This window comes from Bubalus bubalis, chromosome 2 (assembly GCF_019923935.1).
Source record: "Bubalus bubalis isolate 160015118507 breed Murrah chromosome 2, NDDB_SH_1, whole genome shotgun sequence".
Taxonomy (NCBI): domain Eukaryota; kingdom Metazoa; phylum Chordata; class Mammalia; order Artiodactyla; family Bovidae; genus Bubalus; species Bubalus bubalis.
The window spans coordinates 19660402-19678563 of record NC_059158.1 but is presented as its reverse complement, the minus strand read 5'-3'; the positions used below and the strand labels follow the sequence as shown (position 1 = coordinate 19678563).

At 39.1% G+C, this 18162-nt stretch overlaps 1 protein-coding gene across 9 annotated transcripts in view; it reads left to right on the top strand.

The window, feature by feature from the left end:
- Positions 1–18162, top strand: part of LOC102411578 (cytidine monophosphate-N-acetylneuraminic acid hydroxylase) — an 85862-nt gene that overhangs the window by 42810 nt on the left and 24890 nt on the right. For 8 of the 9 annotated variants that reach the window (XM_044927969.2, XM_044927962.2, XM_044927972.2 and 5 more), the window contains 6 exons: positions 1715–1806; positions 9369–9478; positions 11677–11867; positions 15446–15593; positions 15922–16003; positions 16764–16901. In XM_044927969.2, the coding sequence (XP_044783904.2) occupies positions 1715–1806; positions 9369–9478; positions 11677–11867; positions 15446–15593; positions 15922–16003; positions 16764–16901 (761 nt within the window). The remainder of the gene's footprint in view (positions 1–1714; positions 1807–9368; positions 9479–11676; positions 11868–15445; positions 15594–15921; positions 16004–16763; positions 16902–18162) is intronic. The other variant, XM_044927987.2, reaches the window with a different exon arrangement.

Here is an 18162-nt window from a genome sequence, read left to right as displayed (position 1 = left end):
CATCCTCAGAGTAACTCACACCCTGTAGTCCCGCATCCATTGCTCCAAATTTGATTGCTTCTCTCCGGGTGCTCTGTGCAGCAGTCCGCCTGAGGAATCTCTCTACAAGGAGACACTTAAGAGTAATGAGCTACCTCCTCTACCCTCCCTACCTCAGCCATTTTTCTTCTTCACACATAACCAAGATCAGCAACTCTCATAAGCTGTGGTTCTCATTTCTCAAATTTAATAGCTTTTCACAACCTCTTAGTGCCTGCAGCTGTCACCTTCCTCCTGTCTGCCTGCTGCCCATGACAGTTAAGACCCTGCCATGCTTCCCATTTATTGACCTGCATGCTGAATAGTTGGATTTGGAATGTCCTCAAATTTTGAAAGGTTGTTGGCTACTCATTGATGAGAGAGTAGATGTTACAGAATAATCCTCCTTAAATTGAAGCATGGAATACATTTTTTTGCCTTGTTACTAGAAAAGGGCATGAAAAATTCTTGATATAATGAAGCTTGGGAAAATTCGTGTAATTTACCGATATAGAAGTTAAAATAGACAGTTAGTTTAAGAAATCTGATGTTTCTGATTTGAGACATTTGTGGTTTTTTTCTTTTTAAATCTTTAACTGCTACAGAAACACCACCAAGGTAGAGAGGAAATGGAACGTTTATACCTCATTTTCTATCACCATAACCCCTTCACAGTTTGATAAGAAATGGAAAAGAAATCACTAAGCTTCCTGCTTTGCTGCAATCTAGCTGTCATTCTGAAACAGGGTCGCCAGAATTAGCAAATAAAAATGCAGAACACTCAATTACATTGCAGATAAATGAGGAATTTCCAGTGTATGTCAAATATTGTGTGAGACATATTTTTAAATTGTTATTTATCTGAAATTCATATTTAACTGCCATCCTGTATTTTGGCAACCATGCTCTGAAATCTTAAACTAATTCAAGTTGAACTTAGGTTCGGTACACTATAAAACCAAGGTTTGTAGAGTGATCATAAATCATAGATTTGTCTTTATCCCTACATTCTATCCTCATATTGGCCTCACTTGGCTCTTAACCAACTTAGCTTTTTTATGAGAGCTATCCCTAAAGGTGACTTTATTCTGATGGCTCTGTTGATCTCTAACATGTATTATTTTGTGATGTGCCATTTATCTTCACTGTTTTTTAAACAATTTTTAAAATAATTTATTTGTTATTATTTTTTAATGCTGGGTCTTGGTTGCTGAGCAGCTTTCTCTCGTTGAGGGAAGTAGGGCTACCCTCTTGCTGTGCAGGCTTCTCATTGTCATGGCTTCTCTTGTCGTGGAACACAGGCTCTAGAGCGTTTGGACTTCAGTAGTTGCTGCACACGGGCTCAGTATTTGCGGCTCCTGGGCTCTAGAGCATAGGTTCAATAGTTGCAGTACACAGGCTTAGCTGCTCCTCAGCATATGGGATCTTCCCAGATCCGGGATTGAACTTGTGTCTCCTGCATTGGCAGATGGATTCTTTAACACTGAACCACCAGGGAAGCCCTATCTTCACTTTTAAAATTACCTACTGATGATCAGTCTATATTTCCTTGGATATTTGAGCTTTAGCTATTAATAGTTTTCCTCTCATGAATTTTGTGTTCAACCAACTGTAGTTGTTTGTAATGCATGTAAGCCCAATAAGATTAATTTTTATTTACACCATTTCATAAACCTAAGGACAATTTTTCATCCAGGTCTGTTAGATGCACAAAACACAACTGGAAGTTGGATGTGAGCACCATGAAGTATATCAACCCTCCAGGCAGCTTCTGCCAAGATGAACTAGGTAAATACCTTCCATATTGATCAATGTTTTCTGCTGTCACTATTATTGGGGACCTTCTTGTCAACTTGTTTCCAATTTCACTTGAAGCTTTGGTTACATTCTGATTTTAACCTGTGGACATTAAGTCTTTTAAAAATAGTTAACGCTGAAAATTCTAAACAGAATTTCTTCAGAAGGTCCCTTCGTTCATTCATTCATTTGTTCAGTAAGCATTTGATGAGATCATGCCAGGTGTAAACCGTTGTCCTGGGTATTAAGAGAATCAAAGATGGATAAGAGTCATCTTTTGTCTGCATGACTGGACTCCCTGCTTCTGTGCTTGCTTCCTGCAGTTCATTCTGCTTATAGCACCCAGATTGGTATATATTTTTAATTTAATATTTATCTTATATTGGAGTAGAGTTGATTTACAATGTTGTGTTAGTTTCAGGTATGCTGTGCTGTGTTGTGCTTAGTCGCTCAAACGTGTCCAACTCTTTGTAACGCCATGGACTGTAGCCTGCCAGGCTCCTCTGTCCATGGAATTCTTTATACAAGAATACTGGAGTGGGTTGCATGCCCTCCTCCAGGGGATCTTCCCAGCTCAGAGATCGAACCCAGGTCTTCTTCATTGCAGGTGGATTCTTTACTGTCTGAGCCACCAGGGAAGCCCTTCAGGTATACAAGGCTGATATTTTAAAAATCAAAATTAATTCATGTCATTCCCCTGCTTAAAACTCTCCACTGAGTTTCCTAACACACTGAAAAATATGCATCCCTTTGACCCAGCAATTCCACATCCGAGGCTGTGTCCTAAGGTCTTGATAAACCTTGATGTGTCAAAAGATATAGGTATGAAAATGTTCATTCATAGCAATACTATCTAAAGAGAAAAATTGAAAACAATCGAAACATTAAAAATAATTCCACTGTGTCTTAAAAGTGATACTATTGAAGGAATTAAAATAGAGATTTTGATAGATAAAGCAAAAAAGCAGATTATAAATGTTACATATAGTATGACACAATTATGAGAAATATATATGCATAAGCAGTGTGGATGAGGGCAGTCTTAACACTGGTTATCTGTGAAGGGAGCTAAATGGAGGGCTTCCTGCCTGGACCTCCAGACTGGAAACTGCGTTTACACCAGCTCAACATCTTTTTCAGGCTCAAATTATTGTACGTGGGATAGGATACTAGGGCCACTGTTGTCCAGATGTCTTGGTGAGACCAACTCCATTAATCATTTAATCATTTTTTAAAGAAGGGTGTGGCCTGCCAAGGTGTTCTCCCAGTTCCTAGAGCAGAGGTGTCACTGAAGTGCATGTCCTTTCCCAATCACCCCCAAAGAGATGTGACAGCAGCTTATTCTGGGGTAAGTTGCTAATTCCTTTGACAGCAAGTGCATCCTCCCCCATCCCTCAAAAGGATGCCTGGACCTCTAGCTTCTTTTGCCAATAAGCTCCACCCCATGTCTGTTGAGCTAGCTTAGGAAACCTGCAGACTGCTTGTTAACAGAAGCTAGTAACAGGCACTATACAAATACTCTTAAATTCATTTGGCAGAAAACAGGTTAGAAGCAAAGGTTGAAACTATTAAACTGTGTAAGTTAGAGGACAATCGACTATCAACTTAATGAGTATGTAACCCAGAAATTTATAGCTGCTTAAGGGCTTTTACAAAACCTCTAAGTCTTTTGGAATAGACAGCTAGTGGGAAGCTGCTCTTTAGCACAGGGAGCTCAGCTTGATGCTCTGCGATGACCTAGAAGGGTGGATTGGAGGTGGGGTGGGAAGGAGGTCCAAGAGGGAGGGGAGCTGTATATATATAGCAACAGATATATGTGTATATATATATCCCTCTAGCTGATTTACTTCATTGTACAGCAGAAACTAGAATGACATTGTAAAGCAATTATACTCCAATTAAAAAAAAAGACTTTTTTTTTTATGTATGTCTTAAATAATCCACATATCTCCCCTGGTACTTGGACCTTTGGAGCAAGAGGAAGGGATTTCCCACTCAGCAGAAAGTTGATCAAATGGAACATAGATCGAATGTGGAAACTGATGTAGAGGGTTTCTGGCCAGAGGTGACAGCAGGCCAGTGGAGGGCAGGTGGTAACAAGACGCACTGAAGTTTTCAGCTTTTGCCCCAGGGAGGAAATGCAGAGAGAGTGGAAATTTTTAACCGAGTCCACTTTTCAGTCCAGTGCTACCAATGCTGTAGTGATTCCCTACCACAAACAATTGTTATTTATAATAATCATAAAACTGAATAATCTCAGTTCACATGAGACCAAGCTGTCCTTCTCTTTCACGGGATATGATCATCATTAAAAAGGTAGAAGTCAGGAAAGTAGAAGGAAGAAGATGCTCACCTAAACTCCCATCACCTCAAGACAACCTCTGTTTAGGTATCTTTTCTTCCAGTTGTCACCGAGGTCCCCTTCCTCTCTCTCCCCAGCCTTCTCCTCCTTTTTTTAATTGAGATATAATTCATGTACTATAAAATTCACCCTTTTAGAGTATGCAGCTCAATGGTTTTTAATATTTTCATATATTGAGCCATTACCACCACTCTCTAATTCCAGAACATTCTCATCACCACCAAAAGAAACCTTATAACTATTAGCAGTCACTCCCATTCCCCTCTTCTTCAGCCCCTGGCAATCAATAATCTATTTTATGCCTCTGTGGTTTTTTCTGTATTGAACCAAGCTGTCATAAACCCCACTTAGTCATGGCTACAATTCTTTTTTATATTGCTAAACTGTATTTGCTAATATTTGGTTAAGGATTTTTATGCCTATGTTTGTAAGGACTCCCACCCAGATGACTCAATGGTAAATAATCTGCCTGCCAATGCAGGAGACACGTGTTTGATCCCTGGGTCAGGAAGACCACCTGGAGTAGGAAATGGCAACCTATTCCCGTATTCTTTCCTAGGCAGGAAAGAGGAGCCCGGCGGGCTGCAGTCCGTGGGGTCACAGAGTCAGACACGGCTGAGCAGCTAAACAACAACAAAATTTGTCAGGAACATTGGTCTGTAGTTTTCCTTTTGTGAGATGTCTTTGTCTGGTCCTGGGATCAGGGTAATAAGATTGCCCTCATAAAGTTGGGAAGTGTTCCCTCCTCTTCTATTTATTGGAAGAGTTTGTGAAGTATTGGTGTTGGTTCTTCTTTAGTCATTAGGTCAGATTCACCAGTGAAGCTATCTAGGCTTAGACTAATGTTTGTGAAGGTTTTTGTTTACTAATTAAATCTGTTATTTGTTATGGGTCTTCTCAGATATTCTATTTCTTCTCATCAGTTTTGTTAATTTGTTTCTTCCAAAGAATTTCTCATTTCATCTGGGTTATCAATTCGTTGATGTATAATAATCATAATATTTCCTTGTATTCTTTTTTATTCTGTAAAGTTGATAGTAACATCCCCTTTTTCATTCTTGATTTTAGTAATTTGAGCCCTTTCTCTCTTTTATTAGTCTAGCTGAAGGTTTGAAAATTTTGTTAATCTTTTCAAAGAGCATATTCCTGTTTTCATTTTTTCTTATTTTTCTAGTATCAATTCTGTTCATTTTAGCTCTTTTAAATATTTCCTTTCTTTTGTTTGTTTTGGGTTTAGTTTATGCCTCTTTTTCTAATTTAATGAGATGGAAGGTTAGGTTTTTTACTTGAGATCTTTTTAATTACAGATGTGTACTGGTATAAATTTCATTGTATGCACTATACTGTTTTAGCTGCATTCCATAAGTTTCAGCATGTCATATTTTCATTTTTATTTGTCTCAAAGTATTTTCTAACTTCTCTTGTGATTTTCTTCTTTAAACCATTTGTATTTAGAAGTATATTGTTTGTTTCTACATATTTCTGAATTTTCCAACTTTCTTCTCTTATTGGTATCTAATTTCATTTCATTGTGGTCAGGGAACATACTTTATATGACTTGAAACTTTTAAATTTATTGACATTTGTTTTATGGCCTAACATATGGTTTGTACTGATTTGTGGAGATATTTCACATGTACCTGAGAAGAATGTGTATTCTGTATTTGGGGGGAGTGTTATCTGTTGGGTCTGGTTGGTTTATAGTGTTGTTCAAGTCTTCTGTTTCTTTGTTGATTTTCAATCTAGCTCCATCTTCAGTCATTTTTTTAGGCATACTTTTATAACTAATTATAATTAACTCTATTATTTTTATATCCTGTTTTTGTCTTGTTAATATGTCAGATTCTGTATATACATACTTTTAAGTATGCTTACATTAAATATTAATTTATTTAGCCAGTTCTCTGCTGTTTACATTTATGCTGTTCACAGATTTTTTTTTTTTTTTTTTGCCTTCAAAACCAAAACTGTGATCTTTATGCTTAAGAACTTCTCTGTTTTTGGAGTTATTTTTGTAAGATAGTTGCATTACTGGCAAAAGGGTATGAGTAATTATTTTGGGGGGAGCTTCCCTGGTGGCTCAGACAGTAAAGAGTCTGCCTGCAATGTGGGAGACCCAGGTTTGATCCCTGGATCAGGGAGATCCCCTGGAGAAGGAAATGGCAACCCACTCTAGCATATTGCCTGGAGAATTCCATGGACAGAGGAGCCTAATGGGCTACAGTCCATGGGGTTGCAAAGAGTTGGACATGACTGAGCGACTTTCACACATACACCCAATTAATGTATTTACCCATATTTAACATTTTGTACACCTTAACGTAAAGATGGGCTCCACAGGGACTAATACCCTAAATGAGAAAGGTAAGACCATAAAAGTAATGGAAGAAGTATAGAATATCTTTGTGACCTAGAGATTGGTGACTTCCTGACAAACAGCATTTCAAAAGTACAGCTCAAAAGGCACACACACACAAAACCCTGGTAAATATGAATTCATCAGTACTGAAGATTTCTGCTAAATGGAGGACACAGACAAAGACATATAATAGTTTGGGTGATTATTTTTCAATATTTACAACCAACAGGAGAATATGTTCTAGCATATAAGAAGAAAGCGAAAGGGGTTAGTCACTCAGTCCTGTCCGATTCTTTGTGACCCCATGGACTGTAACCCCCCAGGCTCCTCTGTCCAGAGGATTTCCCAGGCAAGAATACTGGAGTGGGTTTCCATTCTCTTAAGTAAAGCAAATTGACAAGAAAGGATAGGAAGCTCAATACAAAAATGAAGAACGGATATCAACCAGCATTTTACAGATGAATCCCCAAAGGTAAATAAGCATATGAAAATATGCTTAAATTCGTTAATTATCGGAAAACTGCTAACCAAAGCAATGAGATGTTACTGTAGGGTTTTTTTATTGGTAAAAATAAACCAAGGAACTGCCAAATGTTGTCAGAGATATAAAGATATAAAAATCTTCATGCATGTGGCGGAGATGTGGCCGGTGCAGCTATGCTAGAGAATAATCCAACAGTGACTAGTCAGAGGAGGTTTATGGACCATACACCGTGATCCATCAGTCTCGCTTCTGTGTATGCACCGGAGAAATCTTGTGGTGATGGAGTCAAGGAGGATAAATCAGTAAACTGTGGTGAACCACAGAATACTAAGTTACAGTTAGAGGAAGTGGACTAGATGTACACGTGGCAACATGAAAGAATCTTAAAAACAGAATATTGAGTGAAAAAGAGTAAGAAACAGACTGGAGACCCAGTACCATTTATATGAATTAAAATGCACACATAAAATATAATGCATACTTTGCATGAGCATTTAAATGATAATCCTGTAGGAGAGGAGAGAGAAATAACAATGAGAAACAGATAAAGGGAATAAGTAAATAAATAAGTAGCTTTGCCTGAACTGAGTATAATGTGTCATGAACTAAAAAATACGGTTAACCTCGTCCTCTTTACTTGAGGTCCTAAATGAATAAATGAGTCCATTATTCATTCATCCATTCTTTAGTATGTATTGCATTACAGTCCATTTTTTAGAATGACCCAGTTTTTGTTCCTACTAACTAGTTAATAAGCTTTCCTTTCTCCTCATATTTTACCAGCTTGAGGCATTCTTAGTTTTTCAGACTTTTCTCATTTGAATCAAAAAATAGCATCACTGTTGTTTTAAATTAAGCTTGTTTCTCAAGTATAACGCTAATATATTTTCCAAACATGTTTGCCAGTTTTCGTTGGTGGTAGAACTTTTTCATCTTACATTTGTATATATTCAGATTTTCCACTGGAATTATTTCCATTGCTATTAAATTTAGAAGTCCTTCCTTTGATATTCTATTTTTAGCCACTTGGAAGCTTCTCATTGTGTCTTTAATAAACTAGATAATAAACTAGAATACTTAAATAACCAGTTGCACAGCACCGTTGTTAGATAGCCCTTCCTTTTTCACCCTCTCTTAGAATATTAAAGCTGTTTAATAACTGTTACTTAATAACTAGGGTTTCCCAGGTTGCAATAGTGGTAAAGAATCCACCTCCCAATACAGGAGATGCAGGAAACATGGGTTCAATCCCTGGGTTGGGAAGGTCCCCTGGAGTAGGAAGTAGCGATCCACTCCAGTATTCTTGCCTAGAAAATCCCATGGACACAGGAGCGTGGTGGGCTACAGTTCATGGGGTCACAAAGAGTTAGACATGACTGAGCAACTGAGCACACATATTTCTTTTCCTGCTTTTCTTAAGAGAGAACAATTCTAAAGAAGGAAAATCTTTACGAGTGGGTATCAATGCAGTTTTCTGAGAATCTACCATAATACTTTATACTTTTGAGTTGATATTTGTTATTAATAGTAGTCTTGTCAATACTGAGGTTTCTCTTTAACTCTTCATTCTTGAAAGATAAAAGAATTGCTATAATAATATTATTATTGATTAAATGCTTTCTTTGTGCCAGGCATAGTGCTAGACACTGTTGGATCTCTTATATTGTTTACTGTCTACAACAACTCTATGAAGTATGTGTCATAACTCTATTTTATGATCAGGAAACTGCAGCCCAGGATGTTGATAATAAGCATCTCACTCACAATCCCCACCCTAATGTTTCCAAACCCAGCACTCTTTCTATTTCGTGACACTGTTTCCCAGCAATGATATAGCCTGAAAATAATAATAAAATGTGTCTTTATTGTATCACTTGCATTTTCAAGGACACAGTTTAATAATAGTGGTGATATTAAATGTCCTTCGTGTATTTCTGATTTTATTAAGAAAGCCAGTTGTGTTTTGCTATTAAATAAGTTGATAATTCTTATTAGGAAAATGCTAATTAATGTGCTTCTATTAAATTCTTAAACAGTATTTAAAAGATATAAAAATAATAAACCACCATGTGCCCAGCACTCAGCTTAAGACATAAAACATCCCCGACATGCCTGAAATTCCATCAGCTCCATAAATGTAGTATGAATAAAAGAAATGAATGGGTGTCAGTCTTCAGCCCTCATCTCAGTAGATATTGCTTGACCTAAATTAGCATTGCTTTTTGTTTCTGATTTCCTTTGATTTATGTACTCTGAGTATCTGAGCCATACACTTCTATTTCAGTGATGCTTTTTAAACATAATTTTGTTGTTGTTATTAATTCAAATTTGTTCCCCTTTGGTTCTAGTTGTGGAAGAGAGTGAAGAAAATGAACTTTTGCTTCTAGAACTGAATCCTCCTAACCCCTGGGATTCAGAGCCCAGATCTCCTGAAGATTTGGCTTTTGGGGAAGTTCAGGTAAGGAAACATTAAATTATAATTATCTTAAAAATAAAAATAAAACTAAGATACACACACACACACATATATATATATATTATATTACCTTGAATATTCTTGGATGTGGCTACTTAGGACTAATAGTATAGTTATCCTGAACTCTTGAGCAAATTTTTTAGAAACACCCAGAATTTGGCAGGGATTACAAGGTAATATCGGAAAAGGCAATGGCAACCCACTCCAGTACTCTTGCCTGGCAAATCCCATGGATGGAGGAGCCTGGTAGGCTGCAGTCCATGGGGTTGCTAAGAGTTGGGCACGACTGAGCGATTTCACTTTCACTTTTCACTTTCATGCTTTGGAGAAGGAAATGGCAACCTACTCCAGTACTCTTGCCTGGAGAATCCCAGGGACAGAGAAGCCTAGTGGGCTGCCGTCTGTGGGGTCGCACAGAGTCAGACATGACTGAAGCAACTTAGCAGCAGCAGCAGCAGCACAAGGAAATATATCCAGGAAAAAAAAAAAAACAAAGCAGAAAAACTTTTAGCAGAGGTCCCAAAGGAGAGTCATGCAAAACTATGGAAGAAATTCAGAAATTTCCCTTGATTCCAAATCACTGTCAGATGATACGACCAGTTGTCTTATCTCTGCATGTTGCCCTGAGATCTTTACAAACCTTGTGCACTTCCTACCTTTAAAAGAGTTTCCTCCAGAGAAAATGCTTTGGTAGTTTGAGAGAATTAAACAATCCAAAATGATTTTTTCTGATGTATCTGGGAAGCTTGTGGAAATGGGCTGTTACTTTTCTGAGGAAGCAAAAGGGACCCTATCCAGAACAGGCATAATCACCTGAATTTGATTTGTTGACCTCTCCTTTACCCTCGCTTTTGGCCTCTCACCCTGGAGTTTCTACCCTGCCCCCTCTGCTGCTGGGTGTTTTCCTTTATCCGATGGGTGTGCCGGATCAGAGGAAGGGAGTGAAGCACTAATTTAGAATCCTCAAGTCTGTGCCAGTTTCTAAGTCATTGTTTATAGCCATTCTCAGAGGACCCTGACTCCCTGAGCGAGTCAGCAGGTAAGTTAGAAGAGAAAAGTCTCACAAGCCTGTTTCTCCAGGCTGCATGGCTATGCCAGCCCCATGTCATGTGTCCTCCACCTGCAGCAGCTAGAAGAAGGATCTCAGTTCCCCGACCAGACATTGAAGTCAGGCTGCAGCAGTGAGAATGCCGAATCCTAGCCACTGGACCACGAGGGCCAGTGGCCCTGGTTTGTCTGCTTTGTAGAAATAAATTTCAACAAAGAGATGGAAAATAGTGAAACAGATAAAGTATTTATTAGGAGGAAAGATGTACATGTGAATAGATAGAGGGCTCAGAGAGAAAGAGTCATGCCTTTGTGGTAGTTTAAATCACTTACATGGGGCATTTCTTTGGGGTTTCCTTTGGCCAGTCGTCTTGCTTTGCCGGGTTCTGAGTCGTGTTTGGTTCATCTCAGGGTCCTCCCATGTGTGCACTTGCATGTCTTAGCCAAGGTGGATTCTAGTGAGGAGGCCTACGGGAAGGTTCACATCACTTACTACGTGGTGGTGTCCCCTCCCTATTTGACCTCTGAGTAGCCTCTCTGCGCATGTAGTTGGAAGGTCTCCTTGACCTTAAGAATGAAGAACATGTGGTCTTTTTACCTCTTATCTGGACAGGGCTCAGTTTCTCCTCCTTCCTCCTATTATCTTTGTCTTGGAATATCTGTCCACAGGGGACAGACTCCAGCTGCCCAGCCAGGGCCCACCTGTCTCCTGCCTCAAACCCACCAAGAATCATTCATCATTCATTCAGTGGCTATTTCCAGCCAGTCTGGCATTTAAATCCCTAAGTATCTACCATCACATCTCTAATGGCCTTTCCTTGTAAATTGTGCTTTGAAGGACTGATGGCAAAAGATATTCTGCAGTGCAGACTGTAAATAAGCATTTAGGAGCTAATTTAGATAGAGTAGAGCTGGATGAATCAATTGGTTTGACACCTGAAATCCACCACGAGTATTTCTTTCCTAACAAAGCAGTGACGTGTACCAGGAGTTGTTTTCTATATAAAGGTCCCCACCTCACTGAACATGCTCAGGAGCAAAGTTCTCCAATGTGACTTGTCCACTAACCAGCCCAGTTCATTGTTGCTGACTGACGATGGCTCAATAATCTGATTCTCACTGTCTTCTGACAGATAACATACCTTACTCACGCCTGCATGGACCTCAAGCTGGGGGACAAGAGGATGGTGTTTGACCCTTGGTTAACGGGTCCTGCTTTTGCCCGAGGATGGTGGTTACTACATGAGCCTCCATCTGATTGGCTGGAGAGGCTGTGCCAAGCGGACCTAATTTACATCAGTCACATGCATTCAGACCACCTGAGGTAATGAAGTCCGAGCACTGAACTCTGAAGGAAATGCTGCAGTAACGGCATCACTGGTTTTCAGGTTCTTTTGTGATCTCTGATCAATTTGAGGCCGATTCAGTGGGGCTGGTGAGAAGAGAACTAACTTGGATAAATGCGTATGTTTGTGTAGCATAATGTTTAAAGTGTTTTCATGCTTTGGTGGTTTACTCGCTAAGTCATGTCTGACTCTTGCGACCCCATGGACTCTAGCCTGTCAAGCTCCTCTGTTGGTGGGATTCTCCAAGCAAGAATCTGGAATGGGTTGCCATTTCTTTCTCCAGGACCCAGGAATCCAACCCAGGTCTCCTGCCTTGCAGGCAGATTCTTTACCGACTGAGCTATGAGGGAAGATATTTTCATGCTTTATACCATTACAAATGCAAAAGGGGCCATTGTGGGAGTAAGACGGGAGTTAATAACTCTCCACACTCTCACTTCCCACCCTCAGGCTACTTGGTAAAAGTCTAGGTTTAAGGATCATCAATGTTGACTCCCTTTTTCAGTTCAACTTTTATGGCAGGGACCAGTACACAGGTGTAACTCTTCTCAGTTTTACAAGCCATATGGTTGGTGTTACAGTGACTTAGTTCAGCTGTGGTAGTACAAGAGCAGCCGTAAATGGTCCTCAGTCAGCCTGATTGTCTTCTAATAAATCTGATTTATGGACAATGACATGTGAATATCATAAAGTTTTCATGGATCACCAGATAGGATTGTCCTTTTGATTTCCTTCTCAACCATTTAAAAAGGTAAAAGGCATTCATAGATTATAGCAGCAGGTTGCTGTGGTTTGCCAACTCTTGATTCATAGCATTTCAACAACAATGAGCTCCCACCTTTTGAACCCTGAGTCCACTTCATCCTTTACTGAAACCACAGCTGTGTGATGCTAAGGATAGGAACTGAAACTTCTTTGACCCAGGTCATCAACAGGAAGGAGAAACAGGAGCTTGAATTTATAATCATCAACAGGAAGGGAAAAGAGAAGCTTGAATTTATAAAACCACAGCCATTTGCAAATGAACGGTTACCAAAAGAGATGGGGTCAGATTTCCAACCCCTGGTTTCATTTCAAGGTCCTCCTTCTTCATCCTTATTTAGAAGTTTGTGTCACAGCTTCTAGGGTGCTGATGTAAACATATAGTCCTGCCCACTTGTTCTAACATGAAGCAATTTCACCTTATTTTTCTTTGCTGTGACTTTAGGTGACAAAGTTCACATGAAGGAGACTCTTTGATAGAAATGTCCATGATGAGGGGAAGTATGTTTGCTGGTTGACCGGCCCCTTGATTTTTCTATTGAAAGTATATTGAAAGCATATGAGATCTCTAAGGCATGAATATGTTCTCTCTCTCCTCTTTAAGGAAACTAAAAGCTTAAGTAGTTAGCTGCTTTAGTAACAAATTACCTGCAATACACAAAAACTGAACATCACCCACTGGGATATTGTGCTAAGATTAAAAATCTGCTATGGACTGCATGATACCTTTGATCCATGCAAGCTTCTGGAACCAAAGATGTACAACTGCAGAATTATGAAAGTTCTGGGTTCATGCATTATGTAAGCACACCATGTGGAACTAATTTTATGCAGGTGGTATAGAGAAAACAGTATCACATAAACTAAGTGATTGCTTTATAGTACATGTTAAAAGATGTCCATGGTCCTGTGTGTCAGTTGCTCAGTTGTGTCAGACTCTGTGACCCCATGGACTGTAGCCCAGCAGGCTCCTCTGTTCATGGAATTTTCCAGGCAAGAATCCTGGAGTAGTTTGCTATTTCCTACTCCAGGGGATCTTCCCAGGGATCAAACCCCGGTCGCCTGCACTTTTTACCGTCTGAGCTACCAAGGGAGAAGCAAGGGGGAAAGCCCAGTGTACTGGGCTGTAGAAAACAGTCTTTAGTCAAACAAATGTGATTTGTCATGTAAATACATGAGTATTGGGCTTTCCAGATGGTGCTTGTGATAAAGTACCTGCCTCCCAATGTAGGTGATGTAAGAGATGCGGTTTCGATCTCTGGGTCTGGAAAACCCCCTGGAGGAGGGCATGGCAGCCAACTCCAGTATTCTTGCTTGGAGAATCCCATGGACAGAAGAGCCTGGCAGGCACAGTCCATAGGGTCACAAAAAGAAGGATACAACTGAAACCACTTAGCAGCAGCACACATGAGTATCATAATGAATAATATTTATAGATGCCAGTGAGAATTTTCAACAATTTAAAAATCACAAAGCAATAAACATTGATTTTAGAATAACCTATCCTAACTCCCAAAGTCCCTTAAAGTAGATTTAAGTGGTTAACCCAGAGATTGAAGACTTATTCAAAGAATCCTTGATTTTTTGAAGCCTTTGCTTTTAAAGAAGAAAACATACTGGTTTTTTCCCCTCCAGATTCTACTTATTTAATATAGGTCTGGAACTTGAATATTAGTTAATGAGTAGTTATTAAATATAGTTAATAAGTGCTGATATGCTGATTTTGTTTATGCTTTTCTTATTATTAAATATCTTATTTCACCTGATATTATACTCTATGCACAAGTCTGATTCTTAAGCCAGACAGCATATTCATTTAAGTGGAAATTGCCTTCTAGTAGAAAAAGCACTAAGTTTAGGATCATAAAACCTGAATTTGAATACCAATTTACTATTTGTTAACCATATATTTCTGAGTATGTGTTCTCATTTATTAAAAACAAACGAAAACATAGAGCTTTTTTCTTTTTTTTTGGTGAGAAGAAATAAAATACCATAAATAAAATACTAGTGAAAATGCCTAAGACCATGATTGATATATAAGAGTTACCTAAACAGCCTTTTGTTTATTATTCATGTTTTGCCACACCCCACATTAGCATATAATCCTTTGATGTAATGAATACTCAGAAATGAGAGTTGACAATCTGTGAAGATGTTCAAAAGTGCTCGGATGGTTAATTGTATACTGAGTTGGAATTACTCCAAATGGTGAATGTTATTTTCTTCTACACTAAATTTTACTGTCTTGCCTAGCTGGTAACTGACTCTCCTTAAGGACAAATCATTCATTCTACATGCCACCATGTGGCTATCAATCTGTTGACCATTGAAAAAGCACCCATAATGACAGGCAATTCACAGGTTCTCCTCATTTTCTGACCAAGACCTTTCTTTTATTGGGAGCTGCTGGTTGAGAGGTGAGAAAAAATGAAGATTCTGGAGACCTTCACCTACCAGAAACCTCTTCAGCAGAAGTTTTCCACTTTGTACCTTCTGTTAGAACTACCCTTGCTCAAAGCAGCATCAGTATGGAAAATGGAATTTGCACTCCTGGTTTGATGTACATGCTGTGATATATGATATGTTTACCCAATAAAGAGGAATCTGCTAGGAAATTCCCCTCATTGTTACAGTCAACCTTGAGGGAAAACCCTGTTTTTTGGACTTGGGAGGGTCTGGTTTTTCCGTTCCTTGCTTCTTGGTCAACATGTTGGTGTGAGGGGCAAACTGTCTCTGATACTAGATGATCCAGTTTTTTCACCTTTCAAACTTCCCATCTTTCTGATCCTAGTTACCCCACACTGAAGAAGCTTGCTGGGAGAAGACCAGATATCCCCATTTATGTTGGAAAAACAGAAAGACCTGTATTTTGGAATCTGAATCAGAGTGGTGTCCAGTTGACTAATATCAATGTAGTGCCATTTGGAATATGGCAGCAGGTCAGATATCAGTGTTTTTTCCACACTTTTCAGTTATATTTTCTGGGGGTAAATTTTAAGTGAGGTAGTTGCTTTAATACTGAAGAAACAATGGCTTACTTTTTCCATATGTAGTACTATGTAAGTATGTATTACTGTATAAATCTCTATTTGGGCTAAAATAAAAGGTCGCTTTTCTCTCCATAAATCAATGGCATGACTTTACTGGATAATAAATCCAATTCTGAATAAAAGGGATTTCTTTCCAGAAGAGATGATCATTTACTCAAATATTGAACAAAAAGCCAAACTGACATAAACAGTGGTTGGTTTTATTGTTAAATTCCAGGTAGACAAAAATCTCCGATTCATGATCTTGATGGATGGCATTCATCCTGAAATGGACACTTGCATTATCGTGGAATACAAAGGTATTCTCTTATTTTCATCAGCAATGAAAAATGAAACATACTCTTGGTAGGAAGGATAATGATAGCTATCCAAAGTTCCATCCTATCTTCATCTTCTTCTTCCATCTTCATTTTCCATAAGATATAGTATGTTCTATCCCTGTCCTAGGAAAATGGACTGTGTCACTGAGATAATCTCAGAAAATCTGTCACTCAGAGAAAAAATTAGCAGTAACATACTCTGTGTGGTGACAGGTGCAACGATTTTTTTCATAAGGGAAGAGATACTCTATATTACCCCTATAGGTGATGGACAGGGAGGCCTGGTGTGCTGCAGTTCATGGGGTCGCAAAGAGTCGGACATGACTGAGCAACTGAACTTAACTGAACTGAACATCTTCAAAACTGTCTTTATTAAGTGTTTTACTTTCATATTGACATATATTATAATGTAATGTAATCATACACTTCTGCTTTTCATGTGAGAAGAGATGGCTTTACCCCAACAGTCATTAAATAGAATTTCCAAAAGGTTGAGAGATTTGTGTTGATTTGGTTATTCCCCCCCACCACCCCGCCCCGCATCATTTGAGCTCAACATCTGAAGATAGTTGGCTAAGGAAAGTAGTCTGTCTGTGATCTTGAAGGAAATCAAGATTATTATCCTCATCCAGAACCAACCAAATCAGTCAGGAGGAGTTTGATTTTGTTGGCCTAGGATTTCAAACTATGGTGTTCAAGATTTCACCTTGAGTATTTATGCTGCATAATTTTTCCACAGGTCATAAGATACTCAATACAGTGGATTGCACCAGACCCAATGGAGGAAGGCTGCCTATGAAGGTTGATTTAATGATGAGTGATTTTGCTGGAGGAGCATCAGGCTTTCCGATGACTTTCAGTGGTGGAAAGTTTACTGGTAATACTTTATTTCAAAGTGATGCCAGGGAGCAGGCATGGCACTTTGCTAAATGCTTTGCAAATCAATACAAAGATAACTAAAACATGTGTCTTCCCAGCAAGAAGCTTACAATCTTCCTGGGAAACCAGACTTGCAAATCACAGATTACAGACTAAAGTTCCCGGCTCAAAGTGTGCTGATGGGGCATGAAAGAAACACTAAGGGGATTAGGGAGCATCTCAGGATAAGTCAAGAAAAAGAATCATTTGGATCAATTGGATTCCTGATGTAGACCATAGAGCAGAACAGGAAGAGTCTGACATTGGTAATCCAGGCTTAAATGCTCTTGGTATGAGGTTCAGAATAGAGTGTGGGCACCTTGAGGTAGGCATATGCCCTTGGTTTGGTGGAATGCTCATACTGGGAAGGATGGGGCAAAGGAAGCCCCTCTAAAGTATGGGGTTATGGGGGGTCTGGGGAGCAGGGAAAATAGGTAAATAGTGGTCAAAGAGTATAAACTTCCAGTTATAAGGTGAATATGTTCTGGGGGTGTGATGTACAGCATAGTGACTACAGTTAACACCATTGTGCTCTGTACTTGAAAGTTTCTAAAAGAGCAGATCTTATGTGTTCTAACACATGGAAAATGGTAACGAGGTGATGGAGATAATAAGCTAACCTTATTGTGGTAATCATTAGGCATGCATGCATGCAATGAAATCCCCGTGGTGTGTACTTTAAACTTATGTAAAATTACACATCAGTTTTATCTCAAAGCTAGAAAAAATGTGCAATCCAAGGAAGAAGCACTTCTGCTCTGGGTCTAAGTGTAGTGCTAGGTTTGGGATGGGGGAGGGTGTGTAACTGGTACATTTTGTTCACACTTTTGCTCAGTACTAGCATTGAAAGTGCTTAATATATGTTCACTTAATAAATGCATATGTTTTATAAGCGATCCCTGTTTAATGATGTGGCAGAAATGCCCTACTTGCACTATGAAGAAAGCCTTGTACAGTTCCTTCCTTTCTTCTCTTAAGTCTGTATTCATTGCTTCCCAGAATGTGTCACCATGTGAGACAAAGAGGGGAGGTGCTGTCCTTAGTGGGTTAACAATGTGACTGGGGAGGCAACATATACCTACTAAAGGTAGCTAGCAGAATTCCATCCTTTTTTTAAAGATTTATTTATTTGATTTTTGGCTGTACTGTCTTCGTTGCTGTGCGTGGCCTTTCTCTAGTTGCTATGAGTTGGGGCTACTCTCTAGTTTCGGTGCATGGGC